Source organism: Triticum dicoccoides, chromosome 7A (genome assembly GCF_002162155.2).
Source record: "Triticum dicoccoides isolate Atlit2015 ecotype Zavitan chromosome 7A, WEW_v2.0, whole genome shotgun sequence".
NCBI lineage: Eukaryota > Viridiplantae > Streptophyta > Magnoliopsida > Poales > Poaceae > Triticum > Triticum dicoccoides.
In genome coordinates, this window is record NC_041392.1 from 530,860,757 (window position 1) to 530,884,757 (window position 24,001).

At 49.8% G+C, this 24,001-nt stretch overlaps 1 protein-coding gene across 1 annotated transcript; it reads right to left on the bottom strand.

Annotated features, from left to right (window-relative positions):
• Positions 1-284: 284 nt before the first annotated feature.
• Positions 285-11,447, bottom strand: LOC119328865 (ABC transporter G family member 42). The gene is made up of 21 exons (XM_037601857.1): positions 10,831-11,447; positions 8,692-9,146; positions 8,456-8,532; positions 7,960-8,013; positions 6,966-7,056; positions 5,330-5,631; positions 4,920-5,201; positions 4,517-4,833; positions 4,272-4,432; positions 4,074-4,189; positions 3,842-3,998; positions 3,614-3,751; positions 3,345-3,532; positions 2,837-3,184; positions 2,279-2,569; positions 2,110-2,193; positions 1,874-2,007; positions 1,531-1,758; positions 1,278-1,449; positions 914-1,168; positions 285-827 (listed from the first exon to the last, which is right to left on the bottom strand). The coding sequence occupies exons 1-21, from the start codon at positions 11,238-11,240 to the stop codon at positions 558-560; spliced, it is 4,530 nt and encodes a 1,509-aa protein (XP_037457754.1). The 5' UTR covers positions 11,241-11,447; the 3' UTR covers positions 285-557.
• Positions 11,448-24,001: the final 12,554 nt, after the last annotated feature.

A 24,001-nucleotide genomic window follows, 5' to 3' on the forward strand; every position in this document is an offset into this window, starting at 1 on the left:
TAGCATCTCCCTGTTCCAACGATATGAGCAATTGAGAATAAGAAATTGTACTTCTCAGAAAATTGGATGTTTTCGTTATGTACATCAGATGTTGAGCATTCTTATATTTTCACCACTATAGCATGTCCCTTAACATCACTGAAAAATGCAATTATACAATCTATTCGAAATCTGATCTCATGTGGTCAAAATTTAAACTTCCATTGTGGTAACAGAAAAAAGAAGAAAATATTCACCATTTAGAAAGCCCAAAGGCTGCTATCCTTACTGCTAGACAAAATCGGTTGTGAACTTGTGAAAGAAAAAACTCCAATGTATTTATAGGCCATGAACAAATTCTGCTCATCGCAGTCTTGCAAATTTGCAATGCAATACACTTCCAAGCCTGAAAGGCTGGTGCACCCTCATCGTATTTGACTATGTAAGGAATCCAAAAAACTACACCTGTATTTACACTGGCACATAAATAGACCCAAAAATGGAAGGACAAAAGAAGAGTTGGATCAAGAAAAATCGACCATATTGCCTGTGAGATCTTGTCTGTTGGCTTTCCGCTCCTACCGTGTTTGAAAGTTCAACTTCTTGAGGCAGAGAGCATACATGAAAGCGAAGAACACTGCAAAGAGCACAAGCACCGGTGCAACGACCGCCATGAAGCTCCTGTGGTATCCAAAATGATGTGTTATGTAGTAGCTGATTGTCTGGTTAGATTGGCCTGGGACGGTGATGATGTCTTCCATGTCTCCGTATTGTGTCACTATGAGCCCATACACTGTCCATGCCAATGGGCAAATCCAGTAGTACCAGATCCACCATTTGGGGATTTTCTGGACAAAGCAAGAACAGAATAAGTAATTGATCTTACGAAAAAGCAAGAACTGCAACAATCATCTAATGTAGGAACACAACTTACCGGTCTTGGGATGAAGAAGCCAGAGAAAAGGTTGAATAGGGAATAGAAAGCTGCGGCGAAGATGCCTGCAACCTCATGGTTTGGTGAGATTGATACAGTCATCATCCCGTAGTAGGTGAAGTAGAGGAAGGAAAAGTAGGAGACGAAGAAGAACCAGAAGAACTTGACAGCTGTCCACTGGAAGCTCATCATGGCGTATACGATGAGGGTGTAATACGAGGTTTGGACGAAGACATAAGGTATCTCCATGACAACCTGAAGCAACACACAAAGGCTTGAGATACCCGAAGAAGCCAATGACAACCTTAATACTTTATCTACCACTCTGTTTAGTTATAGCTCTTTTATTTTACTCTATTCTTACCTGAGCAATGGCATATGGCAGTGCAGAGTACATCCCAGCAGCCCTCTCTCGGTAGAAAACTGTTCTCTCGATTGAAACAATTGGTTGAACGGTTGCACAGTTGTTGATGCCGACAAACATCACTGCTGTGTACATTGCTCCAATGACCATTCTAAGAGTATTGGCATCCCCCCTGCATCACAAGGCACCAAAAATTCAGATGCTGGTACATTAGGATTAAGGAGTCAAAGATGAAGATAAGTACAGTAATTACATATTGGTGCCAATCTTCCAAAAGATGGAGCCCAGCAGCAAGGCTGTGAACAAAGTGAAGGAAAATCTGACAAGGTTGTAATCTGGGCTGCGCCAATAGGTCAGCCAATGCTTCCAGAGGCAGGCTTTGAACTGCCCTATAATGGATTGCGAGTATTCTGTAGGAAAATACAGATCTGATGTTCCTGGTTCTGGTCGACTTAGCTGGCTCACCAATACCTTGTTTTGCCTGGAAATACAGACAGTGTATTGCATGAGAATTTTGTTCCTTAAAGTTGTGCCATGATTATGCACTTTGAGAAAAACATTAGAGGTCCATATGATGAAAAACATGTTTTCCTTACTTGTACAGATCTGAAGTCCTGTAGTAGTCAGCAAAATCCATACTCAGGCGTACTTCTGCAGCAACTGAACTGACCTCAAGCATCCACGTTGCAGGGTTGTACTTATCTTTGATTTTAGGCACTCCAGGAATCGCCTGGTAGCATTGAACATAATATTAGACATAAAAAAATTATTTTAGTTATTTAAATGATATCTCCCACTTAAAAAAACCATAATCGTGTAATTCTATCCGTACCTCGAAGTATTCAGTCATTTTCTGTGAGTTGCGACCCAGTTTCCCAGAGTATATTACCTGGCCTCCTCTTTTCAGTAATAGTAACTGCAGGAAAGAGCTCGAGTTATAGTTTAGTTGCTGAAAAGGTTGAACTAACACTTAAACTGATTTGTCTATGTTCAGTGGTCACCTCATCAAAAGCTTCAAAGATGTCAATGCTTGGCTGGTGGATTGTGCAAACCACTGTCCGTCCAGTGTCAACAGTGTTCCTCACTGTTCTCATGACAATTGCTGCTGCTCTTGCATCAAGACCTGATGTCGGTTCATCCATGAAGATGATCGATGGATTTGCGACAAGCTCCACAGCTATTGTTAACCTCTTTCTTTGCTCTGTTGAAAGACCTGAAATTCCTGGCAGTCCAACTAAAGCATCCTTCAGATTGTCGAGCTCCACTAACTCCATAACTTCATCAACAAATTGCTGAAACCATTGAAACAATGTCAGATAAGAGCTTGATAAAGCAAACAAAAAATTCCAAGTTGTATGAACATTTCTTGACATATATTTATCAAATCTCAAGCATCCAATTAACTTGTACCAAGATCCAAGAGGTATACACTAATTGTAAAAATCAAGTGAAAATGCTTAATTCACCTTGTCAAAGTAGCAAAATGATTCGATATTCCAATATAAGTTAGTAAGCAACTAAAGATATAGTATTCCAAAAGGCAAAAAGACATGACTTACAATCTTGATTTCATCAGTGATATCTTGATCTCCGATCTTTTCAGGAAGACGCAGGAAGGCGGAGTATATCAGAGATTCCCTAATCGTGACCTGAGGTGAATGGATATCATTTTGCTCACAATAGCCAGAAATCCTTGCAAATGTTGCTTGGTTCTTCGGATAACCAGAAATTCTGATATCTCCTTCAATGTAACCACCAGTCTTTCTTCCAGCTAAAACATCCATAAGAGTGGTCTTTCCTGCTCCACTGACTCCCATGAGTGCTGTTAGCACTCCAGGTCTAAATGATCCAGTAACATCACGTAACAATTGGAGCCTATCATCAGTCACTCCTTGCTGTTTCATTTCCTACATAGATAGGAAGACCTCATAAATTTTCCAGATTTCTAATTGAGGAGGAAGGTACGATAAGAACATGACAAAATGCTGTGGAAAAAAGTCATGAGGACTCATTTTGATGCTTGTTTGAGGAAAACAATGATGAGAAAATTGTGCATAGTGAACTCACTGCAGGCATGTCGACATAGTAGTTCACATCATCAAAACACATAGATAGAGGGGAGAATGGAAGAACCATTCCTCTTCTTGGAGCAGCTTCATTGCTGCCAACGGACATGACTCGTGAAATCCCATTAGAAATTCCATTTGATGAACTATTGCTCAAACGAGCACTCAGTCTCATCTCTCTCATTTCCTCTGAAATAATTTTAGCTTTCAGTTTAGAAACTTTTACTTATGCTGTCCTATTTACATATGAATTCAGTCAGAATAGCTTACTGTTATTGGACCCATCCTTCGATTTCATGCTGCCATTTCTTCTTGTGCTGCCATTGCTTACTGTCTCTCTCGGAAGCCCATTGTCTTCTGCTTCCTTTGCAGTTTCTTCAGATATAACAGCTTGTGGTTTGCCCAAGGCTAACGAGTAAAGAGTAAGTGGGTTACATACTGATCCAAAATTTATTATCAGAACTCGGAAGGCAATAAGATTAATTTTCCAATACTTACGATCCAGATACGTGAGGCACAAAGTAAAGAGCACATTGAAGAAGATTGTGAAACCTAACAGCCCTGCTGCTCCAATCCAGAACCAGTTTTTGTCAGTAAAAATGTTGGCGCCTTCAAGCATAGCCATACCTAGTCTTTTAGGAACACCATTCTTGTCCTATCAACATGAACACAGCTTGTTAGAAAAGCATACACGTCAATCAGTGAAAGATGAGTGCTGCAATGAGCTAACCATTACAAACTTGTCCATCCACCGAGGAGAATAGAATTCATTCACTGCTAGAGCATTATATCCATACACCAGCGGTGAAATCCAATAGCCCCAGATCCACCATTTTGGGATGAAGTCTGTTGATAGTGGAGAGCAAAGGACTAGTCAGCAAAGCTGCAGAAGAATGTGAAGTGAAAATGAACAAGATAAGTAATCGACCTTTTGGCAGAAGAAATCCTCCAAGGACAAAGAAGATGAGAAGGAACAGGGCTCCTCCGGTTTGAGCAATGATCATGGATCTACAAAGGCCAGCAATTGCTCTGAAAAGCCCACCAGCCATCTGCTGGATCAAGAACACAAGGAGCAACTGCTTGAAGAATCTGCGCACAAAGATGGCAATTTAGCAGTCACAAAAGTTATAGGTCCTGATTCACGTAACAACATGTACTCTACTCCATATGTACCTGTCAGCTTCTGGGGCAAATCCCATAGTGTAGTATGTGACAACCACCCATACTATGGATTCGATCATTGAAAATGGGATTCTGAGAACGACATTCGGTAGTGTGAATATCCAAGCAGGGTAGAAGAGGAGGTCCCGGTGCTTGAAGAACACCGGCAACCTTGTGATGGTCAAAGGGAGCTCGGCAAAACCATTGAACATGTTCACAATCAGAGTAAAAAGCAGTGCTCCCACGTAGACAAAACCATCATCCAGATTCCTTGTGTGCATCTGAGTCCTTAGAAAGACTGTTGACGCGATAAGGGCTACAATAATGAGCTTCGGAGTTCACCGAGAAATAATGTCAGGTTCTTCGCATTGTGGATTTTAAGAAGTGGCGATATGGACAGGAAAATTATGCCCACCTGTATGGTCTTGAAGATGTATACAAATGAGTTGCGCTTTATGAGGAGCCACTCCTTGTCAAAGGATGCCTTGAGGAGCTCTCGAGTTGATACCGAGTGCTTGGAGAATACCAGGGCAGCCTGATGGCTGCGGCTCTTGTCAAATGGCACTGAGAGATGGTTCTCGAGTTGTAGTCCAACATGAAACCGTTTAAACGTCTGCGCAAATTCTGAGACTGAAACATATCGGTACGGTCTCTGCTTGTCAGCCCAGTACTGCTCCTGATCCTTCTTTGATGTCACCTGAGAAAATTAAATACAAGGCTTTCATTTATATCATAACATGGAGCTTTCATCCCTTCAAAAATAATAATTAACATGGAACGCTCAGGAAGACGGTAACTGATAACTAGGCTAGTGCTTGATGTTACCTCTTGAAGAAAGTCTGCAGTGCCCTTGCGCTCTGGGCAGCGAAAGCCACAGGACTCAAAGAATTCAAGGACACAATCACGGGGTCCCTGATAAACAATCTGGCCTTCTGACAGTAGGATGATGTCATCAAAGAGTTCAAAGGTCTCAGGGGCTGGCTGGAGGAGGGACATGAGGATGGTGGCCTCGCCCAAGTGCACAATCTGCTGCAGACATTTGACAATCTGAAAGGTGGTGGAGCTGTCTAACCCAGTCGATATCTCATCCATGAATAGCACCTTTGTCGGACCGACAATCATCTCTCCTGCAAGTCAGATGAGCCAAATCATTTCAAAGACCTGCATCCTGGTAATGTTCTGAAAATTCCTCGGATTCATCAATTTATATTATTATTTATTATTATCATTATGAACCTGGCAGGAGCTCTGTCTTTTCAATTAAGAAGAAATCGATACAGTTTGGTAACAAGCAATATCATGCTGACACCAACCATTGACCCCTCAACACAAAATCCGTGTGAAATGGTTTGAACTTGTTGCTTTAGCATTGGTATACATTTCTAAGCTAAAAATCAAGCTGCTTTCCCGATTGCACTTTCGGCCCGGCTTCAATTATGTGGAATGCATTTTATTTCTGCAAAAAATTGGCGGAAGCACTGCCCTTTCATGAAGAAGAAATACAACATTCAACGTGAAAACAATTATATAATGCAGCGGTCTTGTTCTTCGCAAAGCAGAAACAAGCTAAGGAAACTGCTCGTGCAGGAACGGGTCAGTAAGCAATGTAGCAACACATGTAAACTGCAACCCGTCCATAATGCGATATCCCCGCCAGCAGTTTTCGGCCATATATATATTTATGGTCCATTATTTTCAGCAACTCTGCAAATTGCCGCTGACTCTGTAAAGTGTCACCACTCGGTAATCTGCCACGGCATAGGCTGCTGCTAAAGGCCAAAAGAAGAGGTATGAAGCTCTAGCATGTCAGGATCACGATTAGTTCCTCTAGAGGTTGGATCGTAGCGTTCGTTCGTACGTTCTTAGAGGAAACATCGAAAGAGTGGCAACGACCCTCCAACAACTGTGCAATGGCAGCACGCTAATGGCCTCGTGCCCTCCCAAACTCCCAACCAAACGCTCAGGCCCCTAATGTGTGGACCTGAAACACATCTCAATGGCACAGACACCCTTCAACCGTAGGAACCACAGGATGTGACACAGCAACTGTATGTATGTATGCATGGACACCTAAACCTCACCAGCCTTCTAGAAAGGCCAACATGTTCAGCAAATTCCTCTCAGGAGGAGCCTCTAAGGCCTTGTACAATGGGAGATGCTTAGGCAGGTGCTTAGAAAAATAAACCGGATTTTTCTGAAGCACCGGTGCCTATTTCTATAGGAGAGACGCTTAGTTAAGCGTCTACCCTGTACAAATAAGCACCGGTGCTTAAGGAAATCCTGGTTTATTTCTCTAAGCACCTCTCCTAAGCACCTCCCATTGTACAAGGCCTAATACGACATGCCATTTTTTATTTCTTTGAAAAGGAGAATTACCCTACACAGCCATTTATTAAATATAATATGATGTGACAGAATGGTGAGGTAAGCATGACGGGGTGATGGCGAGAGATTAGGTTACCGGTGGTGACGCGCTTCTTCTGGCCGCCGGATATGCCCCTCTGCATCTGGTCGCCGACGATGGTGTCCGCGCATATGTCCAGCCCCAGTATCTGTCCCCATGGAAAAAAAAGGCACAAACAAACTTGGTCAAAAACAAGCACTCCGTCATCACGTCCACGTCCGTCGCGGTCAAGGTAATCACGGCGAGATTTCCATTTCGTTAGGGCCACTCGTCAAACCGGGGGTTGATGGCCCGAAAGGAACCGCTACCCGCCATGCGGGACAAAGAAAAGGCCGCGGCCCCGGCCGGGCATAACGGCAAACAGGTCACGGGCATCTCGCGGCCGGCCGGCCGCCGGTGCGATGCGATGCGATGCGCTGCGCCTGTCATCGCGATCCGGTGACGCCATCATCACGGCGAGCCGGAGCGTGCGTCCGTCCACCAACCCCCCGTCCCCCAAAGCTAGGCGCAGCGAGGCCCCACCGACGGTGGAAAATGGAGCAGAGCTTCTGCGCTTTCCAAGCAAGTCAAAAGAGGGAGAAGGGGTGAGCGAGCTGCAGACCAACGCACTGCCTACTTGCTACCGACTCCCGCTGCCACTCGAGTCGAGTCGGAGTGCTTATCCTTCTGGCTATGCTGGCTCAGCCTCAACCACTACTCGCTGCGACGACGGCGTGGGTTGGTGTTCTTGGTTCGTGTGGACCGTGTGCCGCCACCCCCGCCACCATGACTGCTACCACCACCGCACCTCTGCTTCGTGCTGTGCCGTGCTGTCCATGACTGACTGGGATTGTTCCTTGCTTGAGTACACTGCACACTGGCCATGATCAAGAAAGGGGGAACATTTTCTAGATGGGTGCAGATTTGTCAATGTGTGGTCGCTGTAACATCTCGCCAACCTCGCCACGGTGCGATTTCGGCCAGGCAAAAAAGAAGCGAAACCAAGAAAACTGCAGCCTCATGCGACGTCAGAAAAGGACATTCAGACAGGCGTGCGCGCGCGCGTACGTACCCTGAGGGTGTAGTCCGTCTGGAGGCTGCTCTCCACTCCCTCCATCGAAGTGGCCTGGAGACAGACAGGGAATGCGTCATTGATGTGCATAGTACAGAGAAAGTAAATAAAAAAGCTTGGAAACAAAGCATGTCCGTTTCATAAGACGCTTCCTCTTTTGTGAACCATCTGAGAACACGTCGGCCGGCTCACCTGCCAGTCGTATCGTTCGTACATGTTTCACACGAGTGTCATTTCGTTTTAGAAAAATGGAGCCCCTATCTTTTGGGGGGCATGTTAAGAAGGTGATGGTCTATTAATAGAATGTGAAGTTTCAAGGACAAAACACAAGTTAAAACAACACTGATCATTGTTGAATTTTTTTTCTTCTTTTACTACTCCTAAGTGAATCTAAGTTTGGAATTGTGATTGTATGTTTCTATAGGAACCAATCTCCTCCGAATATTGTACCCACAACTGCGGCGAAAAGAGCGTGCATGCCAAGATGTTAGCCTACCTTCATAAAAAGGTCAACCTCCGGCTCCGGCCGGATGCCGGCCTCCTTCTCCCTCCTCGCCAGCTCGGTCAGGAGATCTGCAACAGAATATATTTGTCCCCCCATCATTCAAAATCCTCAATCATCCACCACTTGTCCGAAAGCCAAAGCCAGCAAGGCCGTGGATTAAAGTTCTTCCACGCAATCCATGCACAGGTAGGTAGCTAGGTAGCTAGGTGAAGGGTTGGTGTACTTACCGTACTTGGTGCCGACGCCCTGGCACCTGGCCGAGAAGTCGAGCGTCTCCTTGACGGTCATCTCGCCGACGTGCACGTCCGTCTGGCTGATGTACGCCGCCGTCTTCTGCGGCACGAACTCGTCCAGCGGGAACCCGTTGTAGGCCACCTCGCCGCCGCGCGCCAGAGACGGGTCCAGCTTGCCGGCCAGGGCCAGCAGCAGGGTCGTCTTCCCCGACGACGGCGGGCCCAGCAGCAGCGTCATCCTCGAGGGCCGGACGGCGCCCGAGATGTCCTTGAGGATGGTGAGTGTCGCCTGCCGGCCCAGCCGCATCCCGAGGAGCCCCAGGGCGCCCTCCGCGATGTTGCGCGCCGCGTTGAGCAGCGTCGGCAGCGCGCGGCTGCCCACGTGGCACCGCGCCTGCACCGTCAGCCGCTCGAACCGCACCTCCACCGTCGGGAGCTCGATGCCCACCCTGCATGCATGCATGCGATTTTCATTTCGATATTATTTTCTTCCCACAAACATTATCCATTTAATTATATATAAGATTTGTCTGAAATCAAGCCTCATAAAGTTTGACCGACTTTATAGAAAAAAATGTCACTATTCATAATGTAAAATCAATATCAGTAGATGTGTCATGACTTCAAACTTTATGAAGTTTGACTTCAGACAATTCTTATATGCAGAATAAAAAGAACCGGAGGGAGTACTTCATTAGTTACTTATTAGTAAGGTATGGGACACAAATAAACTATTTTAGAATGTTCGATGGGTCAGCGGTTGATTTTTATGTGTCTTCACGCCATAAAAGGAAATGATCTATGTTACTGTTGGCGCCATCATTCATCCACGTTGGGAGCAAGCCAGCTACGGTGTGGGTTTGGCTGTCAACTTTAGGCGACCTTTGGGGCCAGAGACAGGCAGAATGTTTCCATTTCGAATCTCACACAAAGTGCATCATTTTCTATCAAGAAAGTAGAAAGAGCACTCCTAAAATACTGCAAACTTGTAGTCCCAAAAGCAAACCGCGAAGAAACTTGAACTAACACATATTCCATTTCTCCTTTTGCAAAGGTTGATCTGAACTAAGGCGTAGTACACGGCTAGTGCTACTGGTGCACAACTCCATGGATTGTTCAGTCAACTGCTACTAACTATACTGCAGTATTACGGTTGATCCTAATCCACAACTCGAATTAAGTTATGCAGAAGGAGACTGCACTCAAATTGTGTGGATGTCAAAATTTAACTAACTCCACAGGTTAATCTGCAAAAAAAAATTAAAAAAAGAACAGTTGGTGTGCTGATGTCATGCGCATGCCTGCTGACGTAATTACGCAGGCCCTTGTGGTTAGTTTCAGCTCGGTCGGTACATTGATTTGGATCGGTTCACCTGCATGCAGCGACGTTTCGACAGGTGCATCCGGCCCACTAATTAGTTCCTGGAAACATATTGCAAACAGGGATAGGGAGAGAAGTGAACGCCAATATCTAGTGCCACATTGCCATCAATCACTTTCTTCGTGCGTACAGCTTCAGCCACACCAAGAAGACCACAGACTACTTTTCAATCAACACATCACAGCACGTGTGAAAACTGAAGCCTCCCACAGGTAAGGATGGCCGGGAGCCTACCGCACCGGGTGGGTTAAAAGTCTTAATTTCCGGAGTATGGAACGAATAATTCTGCGAGAAAGTATGGATGGAGGATTATACTCGTTTTGGGAGCGATATCTGATACGAGAGATCGGCCGGGTTTTTTAGCGTCCTTTTGCCTGATTGAGTGCGCATTGCGCAGTTGAGAGGTACCTTTCCGAGTGTTTTGAATTGAAACATGTCTGTTGTGGTCATGATCGACAAGTTGTTGTTCTTGTGGTGTTTATATTAAGCAAGGAGCTAGTAATGATTAAGATTATGCAACAACCGTGACATGCAATGGCGTGCGCCTGCACGTAGTCCGCTGCTACGGCCAAAGTTTCAAGCCAGTGGAAATCGCATGCTTAATCAGCTTTGTACTTATTTTGTTGGTCGGGGTCGCACGCGAGTATAAAAACCAAAATGAGTAACGGCAAGCTGTGGTAGCTGAAGTGGATTACGTATGTTTGGAGTTGATTATTGACGGGGGGGAAGCAGGTGGTAATTAACGTACGTACCTGTCGATGCGGTCGCGCAGCTTGCGGAGGAAGCGCTGGTTGTCCTCCTCGGCGACGCGGAAGACGCGCTCGATGAACTCCTGCCGCTCGCCCACCGCCAGCTTCCGCACGTCCACCTCCTTGTACTGCTGCTTGCCTTCTGCCGCCCCGTCAGTTGGCGAGGCGGCGGCCGCGGCGGCCGCCTCGGCCTGGAGGATGGACGTCCTCATGCGGCTGTAGGTGGGGAGGCGCTCGATGGCCGCCCACCGCAGCGCCTCCTCGTCGTCGTCGGCGCGGCCCCGGCTGCCGCGCCTGCTCCCGCCGCCGCCGCCGCCCTGCAGGAAGGCCTCGTCGACGCCCCACGTCTCCACCCCCATCCCCCGCCCGATGCTCCGGCTCATCCGCCGCCCCGAGTCCCACACCTTCTCCATCGCGCCCCAAGCCCGATCGCTCACCTAGGTTTACTCCGCGCGGTCGAACGAGCCCTGCGCTTGCGCGGCGGCGTCAGTGCGGCAGTTGGTGGCGCGCGGCGAGTGCCACTGCCATGCGCGCGGGGCGCCTAGCCTCGGGCCGCGATGATGAGAGCAGGAGCTGGAAAAGAGAGGGGGAGGGGTGAGTGGGCTGGCGGGCTGGGGAATGGCAGGCGTGGTGGTGCGCGGCACTTATACGCGGGCGCGCGTGGGGTTGGCGCCGGTGATTTCCCGCGATTTCTCTCTCGCGTTGCCTTTTGTTCAGCTTTTGCGACTACGGGGACCGGGACGGGGCGAGGTGGTGCGTCGCCGTGTGAGACATGTGGTGGTCGTCTTTGTGGGTTGGTGGGGGCGAGCCGGGCTTCTACTCGGGTGGGGTCGACGCGGTTGACCGCGCCGGGATGGGGGCTGCCGAGCGGCGGTGCGGTGCGGTGCACGGGGAGACGGCCCCTTGGCCCGCTCCCGCTCCGGTGCCGCGGTAGGTGCCGGCCAAATATTTCGGGTCGTCGGCTTCAGTTACTGTACCGAGCACAGCGCCGGGATTGACTGGTCGCCTGGACGGTGTATGTTGCCGCGATGTTGTAAGGCGGACCTTCGCCCTGCTGCCGCCAGCATTTCGTTGTTCTCCGTAAGACTTAGGGTTTGGGGAAACTGCACGACACCCATAATGGATGTGGCTATCTTATATATATAAGGGTACATAAAGATGTACGGTACAATATACAAGACCTATACAGAGGTTACGTATAAATACAGTTTAACACCTTTCCTCAATCTTAACTATGCCATGAAGTACAAAGTACGTTAAGATTGCGTCTGCAGCCTACAAACTGAGGTTGTGGTAGAGGCTTCGTGAAGATGTCAGCAAGTTGATCTTTTGAAGAGATGAACTTGATGTGGAGTAGCTTCTATGCAACACGTTCCCGCACAAAGTGATAGTCAACTTCAATGTGTTTTGTCCGAGCATGAAACACTAGATTAGATGACAGATATGTAGCACCAATGTTGTCACACCAAAGAACAGGCGGCTGAGTTTGAGAAACTCCCAATTCTCTCAACAAGGACTGTACTCATATGATCTCAGCTGTAGCATTTGCAATTGCTTTGTATTCAGCTTCAGTGCTACTCCTGGACACTGTAGCTTGTTTACGAGCAGCCCAGGCGATCAAATTAGGACCAAAGAAGGCATGTCCCCCCGTGGATCGCCTGTCATTTGGATCACCAGCCCAGTCTGCATCTGAAAAAGTAGAAAGTGTAGGAGACGATGCTGGCTGAAGGAGTGAACCATATGAGGCAGTAAAGCAAACATAGCGAAGAATGCGCTTCACCGCTGTCCAATGAGAAGTCTGAGGAGCATGAAAAAACTAACAGACACGATTGACTGCATATGAGATATCGAGCCGAGTGATAGTCAGGTACTGCAGACCACCAACAATACTATGATACTCGGTGGCATCATTAGAGATGAGAGGATCTCCATCAAAAGCAGACAGACGATCAGTACCAGACATAGGAGTCATGGCATGTTTGCACTTCAACATACCTGCTCGTCGCAACAAGTCCATTGAGTACTTATGCTGCGTGAGTGTCAAACCGACAGGAGAACGATAAACTTCCAGGCCAAGGAAGTAATGCAACGTTCCTAAATCCTTCACCGCAAAATCACCACTCAAGGAAGAGATCAGCCGATCAGCAGCAACATCAGAGGAGCTAATGAGGATAATGTCATCAACATATACCAGAAGATACATCGTCACCTCAGGCCGATGCAGAAGGAAGAGCGAGGTGTCAGCAGTGGAGGACTGAAGAACAAAGCCCAATCTGGCATGCCAAGCACGAGGAGCCTGCTTCAGCCCATAGAGCGCCTTGACCAGGAGACACATATGATGAGGGCGAGCAGGATCAACGAACTCCGGGGGCTGACGCATGTAAACCTCCTCACCAGAACACCATGGAGGAAAAGCATTCTGAACATCCAGCTGACGAAGAAACCAGCCCCGAGTAACAGCCAAGGACAACAGAAGCCGTATAGTTGTCGGTTTGATCACCCGACTGAACGTATCCTCGTAGTCAAGACCATACCTTTGCTTGAACCCTTTCGCCACTAACCGTGCCTTATAGCATTCAATAGAACCATCGGCATGCTTCTTAACTTTGAAGACCCACTTGGAATCAATAACATTGACACCAGAGACCGGGGGAACGAGCTGTCAAGTACCATTTGTCAACAATGCCTGATACTCTTGCTCCATAGCTTGACATCAATGAGGAATCCCGAGAGCAACCTGGAAGTGACGCGGTTCAGCCGAGGGATCTTCCTTGATGTGAGCAACACAGGCCGCAAGCCAGGCCACCGTCCCATCTTTGCGTTGCTTGGGACACACAATACCGGATCGGCTGCGTGTATGTGGTCGATGAGCAACAGAAGTAGGTGGTGCAGCAGGTGGCGACGGCACCAGCCATGAAGAAGCAACCGGTGAGTCGGCTGGTGATGGAGCATCTGCGCCGGGCGAGGACGAGGCAGAGCCAGGCGAGGCAGCGGTCGACCGGGCAGGTCAGCCAGTCGGCTCGAGGCCGACCAAGTCTCGGGAGGCCGGCTCAGGGGAGGCCGGCCCAAGCGACGGCTCAGGGGAGGCCGGCCCAGGCGAGACCGGCCCAGGAAAGACTGGCCCAGGGGAGGCTGGCACGGGCAAGGCCGACGCTGAAGAGCCCGGTCCAATGGCAGGTGCATGGCGAGACGTGCATGGCTCATGCATGAGACCGCTCCCCACGTCAAGTGCAGGCGACAGCTCCGGCTCCTCCAGCAACTCAAGGCGAGCTCCACGACTCGTTCCTGCAACATGGTTAGGCAACAACGCAGGAGAGTGTGCAATATCAACAAATTGAGCAGGCAGTGGAGAGGTGGAATGCGAGGATGAGACCGGAGGTGCGGGAGTTGTGGACAACGACGAGAACGGGAAAACATTTTCGTCAAACACAACATCACGCGAGATGCAGACACAGTTGGATGGAATATGAAGACACTTGTACCATTTGTGAAGAGAGCTATACTCAAGAAAAACACAAAGTTTTAACCGAAACTCAAGCTTACGCTTATTGTAAGGACGAAGATGAGGCCAGCATGCACAACCAAAAACTTTGAGAAAGGTATAATCTGGAACCTCATTAAGCAACAGTTCAAGTGGTGTTTTCATCCCAAGGAGTCGTGTAGGAAGCCTATTTATGAGAAAACAGGCAGTGGAAAACGCATCACTCCAAAACCGAAAAGGTGACCATGCATGAGCAAGTAAAGTGAGGCCAGTTTCAACAATATGATGATGCTTACGTTCAGCCGTGCCATTCTGCTGATGTGTATGAGGACAAGACACCCGGTGCGAAATCCCAAGCTTATTAAAAAAGAATTGAGGTTGTGATACTCACCCCCCCAATCTGACTGGACATGGATAATCTTATGCTTAAGAAGACGCTCAACACGAGCTTGAAATTGTAGAAACACATCGAACACATCAGATTTGCGCTTGATAAGATAAAGCCAAGTAAACCGACTATAAGCATCAATAAAACTGACATAATAATTATGACCGCTCACAGAAGTTTGGGCAATGCCCCCATACATCAGAAAAAACAAGCTCAAGTGGAGTTTTGACGACACGACTCGAATCTAAAAACGAAAGCTGATGACTCTTACATTGCTGACAGGCATCACAAACTGTGGCAGCATCTTTATTGGACACAACGGGAAGACTATGACGATGAAGAACACTACGAACTATGGGAGTGGCAAGATGACCAAGCCGTGCATGTCAATGAGTAGGCGACACACGGACACCACTGAGCACCCGAGGAGCAGAAGGCAGATCAGGTGCATATAGTCCATCGCGTAGGCGACCTCTAAGCAGAACGTCCCTCGTGGCCCGATCCTTGATAAAAAAATAAAAAGGATGAAACTCAGTGAAAACATTGTTATCACGAGTAAGTTGAGGAACAAACAATAAGCTACGAGTAGCAGAAGGAACTCTAAGGACATTACGAAGATGGAGAGATTTTTGTTTATGAGTTAAGAAAGAGGCCTAACCAACATGTGATATGTGCATACCTACTCCGCTGGCGGTGTGAACCTGATCATGTCCACGGTATGGCTCCTGGATGGAGAGTTTGCCCATCTCGCCCGTCAGATGATTCGTAGCGCCCGTGTCCATATACCAAGTTGGATCGATGGGATATGATGGAGTGTGGCCTGCTTTGACGAGCAGGCTCGTGAGTGGCCAAGGCAGCATGTTTCTCATTGCCTTTGCCATTGTTGCCGATGCCGAGAAAGTCTTGCTTGAAGCTAAAGAAAATATGCCCTAGAGGCAATAATAAAGTTATTATTTATTTCCTTATATCATGATAAATGTTTATTATTCATGCTAGAATTATATTAACCGGAAACATGATACATGTGTGAATACTTAAACAAACAGAGTGTCACTAGTATGCCTCTACTTGACTAGCTCGTTGATCAAAGATGGTTATGTTTCCTAACCATAGACATGAGTTGTCATTTGATTAAAGGGATCACATCATTAGGAGAATGATGTGATTGACATGACCCATTCCGTTAGCTTAGCACTTGATCGTTTAGTTCGTTGCTATTGCTTTCTTCATAACTTATACATGTTCCTATGACTATGAGATTATGCAACTCCCGTTTACCGGAGGAACACTTTGTGTGCTACCAAACGTCACAACGTAACTGGGTGATTATAAAGGTGCTCTACAGGTGTCTCCAAAGGTACTTGTTGGGTTGGCGTATTTCGAGATTAGGATTTGTCACTCCGATTGTCGGAGAGGTATCTCTGGGCCCACTCGGTAATGCACATCACTTAAGCCTTGCAAGCATTGCAACTAATGAGTTAGTTGCGGGATGATGTATTACGAAACGAGTAAAGAGACTTGCCGGTAACGAGATTGAACTAGGTATTGAGATACCGACGATCGGATCTCGGGCAAGTAACATACCGATGACAAAGGGAACAACATATGTTGTTATGCGGTCTGACCGATAAAGATCTTCGTAGAATATGTGGGAGCCAATATGAGCATCCAGGTTCCGCTATTGGTTATTGACCGGACACGTGTCTCGGTCATGTCTACATAGTTCTCGAACCCGTAGGGTCCGCATGCTTAAAGTTTCGATGACGGTTATATTATGAGTTTATGAGTTTTGATGTACCGAAGGTTGTTTGGAGTCCCGGATGTGATCACGGACATGATGAGGAGTCTCGAAATGGTCGAGACATGAAGATTGATATATTGGAAGCCTATATTTGGATATCGGAAGTGTTCCGGGTGAAATCGGGATTTTACCGGAGTACCAAGGGGTTACCGGAACCCCCCGGGGGATTAATGGGCCATAGTGGGCCTTAGTGGAGAAGAGGAGAGGCGGACAGGGCAGGGCCGCACGCCCCTCCCCCCTAGTCCGAATAGGACAAGGAGAGGGGGCGGCGCCCCCCTTTCCTTCCTCTCTCTTTCCTCTTTCCTCTTCTCCTAATCCAACAAGGAAGGGAGGGAGTCCTACTCCCGGTACCGGGAGTAGGACTCCTCCTAGCGCGCCTCCTCCTAGCCGGCCGCACCTCCCCCCTTGCTCCTTTATATACGGGGGCAAGGGGGCACCCTAGAGACACAACAATTGATTTGATCTTTTAGCCGTGTGCGGTGCCCCCCTCCACCATAGTCCACCTCGATAATACTGTAGCGGTGCTTAGGCGAAGCCCTGCGTCGGTAGAATATCATCATCGTCACCACGCCGTTGTGCTAACGAAACTCTCCCTCAACACTCGGCTGGATCGGAGTTCGAGGGACGTCATCGGGCTGAACGTGTGCTGAACTCGGAGGTGCCGTGCATTTGGTACTTGATCAGTCGGACCGTGAAGACGTACGACTACATCAACCGCGTTGTGCTAACGCTTCCGCTTTCGGTCTACGAGGGTACGTGCACAACACTCTCCCCTCTCGTTGCTATGCATCACCATGATCTTGCGTGTGCGTAGGAATTTTTTTGAAATTACTACGTTCCCCAATAGAAGCGGCGATGACAGCGGGAAGTGATGTGACCTGGAAGGCTGCACAGTTGACAGGGGAGCTGAATGCCGCATGAGGGGCAGCAGGCACACGGGCGACCACCCCCGGTCATGGGCAAGGGGGCGGCGACGGGCGACCGCTGAGCCTGTGGAGTCAGTGGTACTGATTTGCCACCTGCAGGTGACTTGAAGAGCTTCCCTTTACCACGAGTGGCAACATTGTCAGCAATAAAACTCGGGTTGGGACGGCGGGACTTGATGCGCTGTTCCGTGGCGAGGAGGCGGGCGTAGAGCTCATGAGGTTCAAGCGGAGTATCACGACCATTGATGTTCTCAGCAAGGTTATCATAGTCGTCGTCCAGGCCGTTCGTGACGAAGGTGGTGAAGTCCTCTTTGCGAAGTGGTTGACCAATGGAGGCCAAGGTGTCTGCGAGACGCGTCATCTTGCCGAAGTAGTCGGTAATGCTGAGGTCAAGAAGCTTGGTCTCTCCCAGCTCCGTATGAAGAGTGTGAGCACGGGCCTGCTGCTGAGATGCGAAGCTTGTGTGAAGGGCCGACCATGCCTCCTGGGACGTGGCAGTGAAGAGGACCAAGGAGGACACCGCCTCGGTGAGTGACGATTGGATCGCAGAAAGGATGGCCTGATCCTGAGCCACCCATGCATGATACGCCGGGTGATGTGGTGGAGGACACGGCAAAGAACCGTCGACGTAGCCCTCCAGGTAGCGACTGTGGAGAAGCGGCAACACCTGTGCATGCCACGACAGATAATTATCCGTCGTCATTTTCACTGGGATGAGATGCGCGAAGTAAAACGGCGCACTGGCCACGGCATGATCAGCGGCAGGAGGCGACGTGTAGTAGCTCATGTGGGACGAACCACCAGATGCACCAGGACCCATCATTGTGGAGGAAGTAGCAGCCGGTGTAGGAGCTCCAGGATAGGGCGCGGCCATTGCTGGCGAGTAGTAGCCACCGTAGGGCAACGGCGGTGGCGGGGTGCCGTAGGGCACAACCGGTGCCCTGCCAGACCCGGCAGTGTAGGACGTCGCGGGCACGACGCCGTGTGGTGTAGCCGCAGCGGCCGAGTAGGGTGAGGCACCATACACGGTGTTGTACACGGAGATAGCGACAGGAGCCGCCCCATAGGGGCCTGCTGACAGCGGCGGAGGAGCAGCCCCGTAGGGCCCATAGGGCGCCGATCCGGCAGCAACAGGACACCCAATAGGGGTTGTTGGCGGCGGAGGAGTAGCCCCGTAGGGCCCGTAGGGCGCCGATCCCATCCAGGGACCAGCATACGAAGGACCCTCCCAAGCAGGCGGAGGCGCGGTCGGTGACGGCAGCGGCGGCTGATCTGAGGAGGCACCCATCATCGAGGACTGGCCGATGTAGATCGAGACCAGGGGTGCGAGGAGAGGAACGGCGATGCAGGCGCCGTGGTAGAGACCGGCGTGACGGCGACGACGGAGGTCGGTGGCTCGGTGCGATCGCGGCGGCGGCAGCGGAAGACATAGGACCGGTTAGGGTTGATACCATGTAAGACTTAGGGTTTGGAGAAACTGCACGACACCCATAATGAGTGTGGCTATCTCATATACCGAAAAAGGCTTTCGCCCCGCTTTATATATAAAGCACCAAACCATAAGCATCCAGTACAACCACATGCCACGCCACTGCAACACACACACACACACATACACACACCCAGGACAGGATACATAGGCGCTGAGCGCAGCAACACCACTCCTAGCACTACCGCCCCGAAGAGATGAAGCTACATATGACGAACCATGCGCTCCAAGGCGGCGCCTTCAGAAAGGATACGACGCGGGAGCGCCGCCACCGCCCGATCCAAGGATCAGAGTTTCCCCCGGAGCCGCATGACGGGCAACGAGAGCCGCGACGAAGCCTTCAAGAAGGGAACGATCTTCGCCGCCGCCGGTCCGTCCGAAGATAGAGCAGATTTTCACCTCGGCCAACATTCACCGCCACCGAACGCCACACCCCGGCAACCACGCCTCCCACACGACCATGGTTTCCAAGCAGCACCAATGCACGGGCTCTGCCCAAGAGCACCGTGCAACCACCACCAGGGCCGCCGCCCCAGCATCCAAGACCTCGACACCACCTCACCCGAGACCCACCGCACCCCAACGAAAGAGACGAGCGGAAAGGTCCCACCTTTCTCGCCCCTGGGCAACCCCCAGCGTCGAGACCCAATAGGTCGGCCAGAACTGGCATCCACCAACCCATCCTGCTGCCCCAAGCGCGAGACAAGCTCGGTCCTACAGCAACGAAAGGGGGACGAGGTCAGTCCTACCGCACCGTGCGCGAGACGAGCTCGGTCTTGTTGCATCATGCGCGAGACGAGCTCTGTCTTGCGGCATCGGGCACGAGACGAGCGGTGGACCGCAACTGGGAGAGGACCAGCCCTTTGATGGAAGAAGCGCCCGGGCGACGAGGAGACGGGGTGAAGGTCGAGACGGCCCGAACGCAGAAAAAACGGCGCCGGAGAAGCCGGCCGTTGCCGCGGGCAGATCCATCGAGCCACCGTGAAGCCGCCACGACACCGGTAGGCCACCACCGAGACCTACCCATGCCGCCGCCCACGGCCGGAGCAGCAGCCACGCCCGATGTTAGAATTATGTCGAATATTATTGTACAAGGTAGGTTACAGTTGGACTTGGTTTGGACTGTGTGTAGACAGTGTAGAAGTTCTGTCCTAATAGGACACTTGTATCCTAGGCCTCTCATATATATCAGGGGTAGACACACGATGTAACCTATGCTAACATAATAGCACGGGCATGCGGGGGAGCCGGCGGCGTGTGCCGGCGCCCGGGCGGCCGGAGTGCGGTATTGTGACGGTGTCACGGGGAGGAGCGCCCGTGGTCAGGCCCCGGGGATGTAGCCATATCGGTGAATCTCGTTAACAAATCTCGGTGTCGTGCTTGTGTGGTTGCTTGGTCCTCGATAGATCGACGGACCGCCTCGGATTTATTCTAACACCCGGCCGCTGCCCTACCCGCGTCGCCCGCGAGCTCCAAACGCCGGAGCCGCCGGGTTCGCACCACCGGAGCCAGGCGCCACCGGCCGGCACCCGAAGCCAGATCTGGCAAGAGACCGGTCGCGCGCCCCCTCCCGAGACGGGAGCACCGCAGTCGCCCCGCCGCGCACAGAACGAGGATTGCCGGAGCGCCGCCACCAGCAGGCCACCCCGCTGCCCCGCGAAACCGCCGCCGCACCGCTGGATCCCGCGGATGTCCAGCGCCATCGCTCGAAGGGGCCGCCCCGCGCCGGCGCCCACAAGCAGACGGGGAAGGAGGGCCCCGCCGCCGCCGCGCCCCCCGGGCTTTGCCCGACGGAGCTCGCCGGCGACGGCGGGGGGAGGGAAGGGAGGCGGGGCCGAGAGCCGCGGCCACAAGAGGCCCCCCGGGCGCGTGCGGGCACGCCGCATGAGGGGAGGAGAGAGGGGGAGGGGGAGAGGAGCGGGGCGGGCCGGGAGCCGCGCGCCCGGCGGCCGGCGGCAACGGGGAAGCTAGGTTGGTGGCGGTGGCGGGGGATGCAAAACCTAGCGGAGGGGGGAGCCTTTGCAACCAAAAAAACCGTGGCCGTTCGTGAAATTCAACAAGGATGCTTAGATTGCAGCTCCGCTATCTCATATATATATAAGTGTACACAAAGATATACGGTACAATATATAGGATCTATATAGAGGCTACGTATAAATACAGTTTAACGTTCTCATCGGTGGAAAACGACTGTTGGGCTGCTGTTTTGTGGCTGCTGTTGTGATTCTTGACTGTAGAACTCAGTGCGTGCGATGCACGTCAGGGGTGGTCAGAATCTCCGGTAGTAGGTGCTACTGTATTCAGGTACGGAGGGAGTAACACGAGGCATGCATGAGCGGAGCGCGCGGTTCTTCGTGCCACCGCATGATTAGTACTCCATGACAGGTGCATTGAAACGTACCCAGGGGCTCATCTATGATGAGTAGAAGCAGAATAGAAGGAGGTCCCTGCGTGCTGCACGGCCACGATTTCTTTTCGCCGTAGTACGAAGGAGAAGGGAAGGGGCTGCCAGAAAACAAAGGCCGCCAAAAGGTTTAGTGAGGGCTGCACTAGCCTGATTAACCGAATAATCAAACATCGCAGGTGTCTGCCTGAATTTTGCACCTTTTTTTAGCACCCTCGCACAAAAGGAGATAGAGCGTGTATGAATGATGCCTATCGTAATGCGATGCTTGTGGTTCTCGATTATAATCGAACCCCTCCAAAAGAAGCAAGCCGAATGGAATCTCTGCAAGAAAAAGCCGTTCTGAGCTGAGCTGAGCTGAGCAACAACGGAATAATGAGTCATCTGCTTCACACGCATTGGTGCGAGCTTCAGTTCTGACCTCTGCCAAACAATCGTAGCTGTTGCCTGTTGGTTTCTTTTCCAAGGATAATCAATCTTTTTTGCGGGGGTTTTTCCCGAGGATAATCATAATATTACAGATACTACTCCCTCCATTCCTAAATATAACACTTTTAAACATTCCACTATAGACTGCATACGAAGCAAAATGAATGAATGTACACTCTAAAATATGTTTGTATACATTCATACGTAGTTCATAGTAAAATCTTTAAAAAAGGTCTTATATTTAGGAACGAAGGGAGTAGTTGACATCGTATGGGTTATTTTTTCCAGGAATAATGTATAGAACATCGGTTTTGTTTAGAAACAGAAGCAATCCGGTCAGGGGAGAGGAAAATTTGGGATACCATCTAGAAGGCCAATGTTCCTCAAAAGATCCATATTTTTATATGGCGGGCTGCAATCAATAGTTGACGGTCCAAGTAAACAGAGTGACGCATCACCAAGCCACTCTCAGTACGTGCTCTTATGTGGAGTGGGGGATGAAAATATGTATCATGCGCTTGTCATGTGCCCGAAGGCCTTTGCTCTGCGAACAGCCATGAGGTACATTTGGGATTTACCTCCAGTGGAGGTGTTCAGGTATACTAGGGCAGAATGGTTTCTTGTTCTCCTAAGTTATTTGGGATCTTCTATGCGGAACAAAATTATATTTATTTTCTGGGGAGCATGTCATTTGAGAAATGATACGAAATTCGACTCACTCTCGTATGGCTCGCCCTCGAGACCTAGGCGAGTCGGCCGGGTTCTTGGTAAGGGCAAGGAATCAGTCACTGCCTCGGTTAATTTTGTGGATAATTATTAGGCATCCTTTGTCGCTTGTCATTCGTTGCCAATGGAGGACCCAAAGAATAAAGGAAAAAAATCCGATGAGTGGACTGAGAAGTGTCCCTAATAGCTCAGATGCTCAGGTGATTTGGAAACCTCCACCTTCAGAGTATATCAAGATTAATGTCGACCAACTACTACCTTCTGTTTGTGTGGGTGTGTGCCTGTTTCCTGCTATCGTTGAAGATAGCTCATCCTTGTAGCCCTGGCAAGGCAAACGTGTGTGTGCTTTGTAACCGTAGTGACTACTGTTGTTTTTTGATGTATGGCAACCGCTACAGTTTATGCAACCTGATGATGTTCTATGGATTTTGCTATATCAGTCCCAGGCAGCCTCTGCTTTCTATGTCCCAACTTGCTGATGCTAAATTGATGTGTTCAAAGTTTCAATATGACTGATCAAAATCTGAGTATCCTGAATTGGAATGTTCGTGGATTGAACTGCCCCAACCGCTGATCGACCATTCGAGAGACCATCACTGCCACGCCTTGCCATTTAGTCTGTTTGCAGGAGACAAAGCTCGAACAGGTCGATCTCTCCATGGCTTCCTCTCTCGGTGGTCCGAGGCTCAAAAGTTTTGCGCAACGTCCTGCTATTGGTACTCGTGGTGGCATCCTGTTGCTGTGGGACGAAAACTTCCTAGAGGTTAAGGACATTAGCTCTGGATCCTTTTTCCTGTCCGCTACAATCACCATTGCTTGTAACAACACTTCTTTCAAGTTCACAACCGTCTATGGGCCAACCCGAAGTAACCTCAAAGACTCTTTTTTCTAGGAGCTGATCAGCGAGAAGCCATCCCCTGGTACTAGATGGCTGCTTGCCGGTGATTTTAATCAGATTTATCGGGCAAGCGACAAGAATAGAGCTAACAGTGACCGAAGCCGCATGACACGCTTTCGCAACACCCTCAATACTTGTGAGCTCAAAGAAATACACTTGCAAAACAGGAAATTCACTTGGAGTAATGAACAAGGCGCTCCAACGCTAAGCAAACTAGACTATTTTTTCTGCAATGAAGAGTGGGACATCGATTTTGGCAATCATTTGCTGCATGCCCTCTCCTCGTCCCTTTCTGACCACTGCCCTCTCCTACTTGCCAATGACCAAGGGCCGCCGAAGACTAAGTGTTTCCGTTTTGAAAAAATTTGGATCAAAATGCCCGGCTTCAAGGAGATCGTGCAAGGTGCTTGGAACCAAAATGTGAACCATGTAGACCCGTATCATATCTTATTTCACAAGTTGAAAAAGACCAGCCAAGCCCTGAGAAAATGGAGCAAGACAATTTTTGCACACTCCAAGGTGCAACTACACATGGCTCTGGAGGTCATACTTCGCCTGGATGTGGCACTTGAGCTCAGGCCTCTTAGTATGGAAGAACGTGATATTCGTGCAAGGCTCAAGAGAAAGGTTGT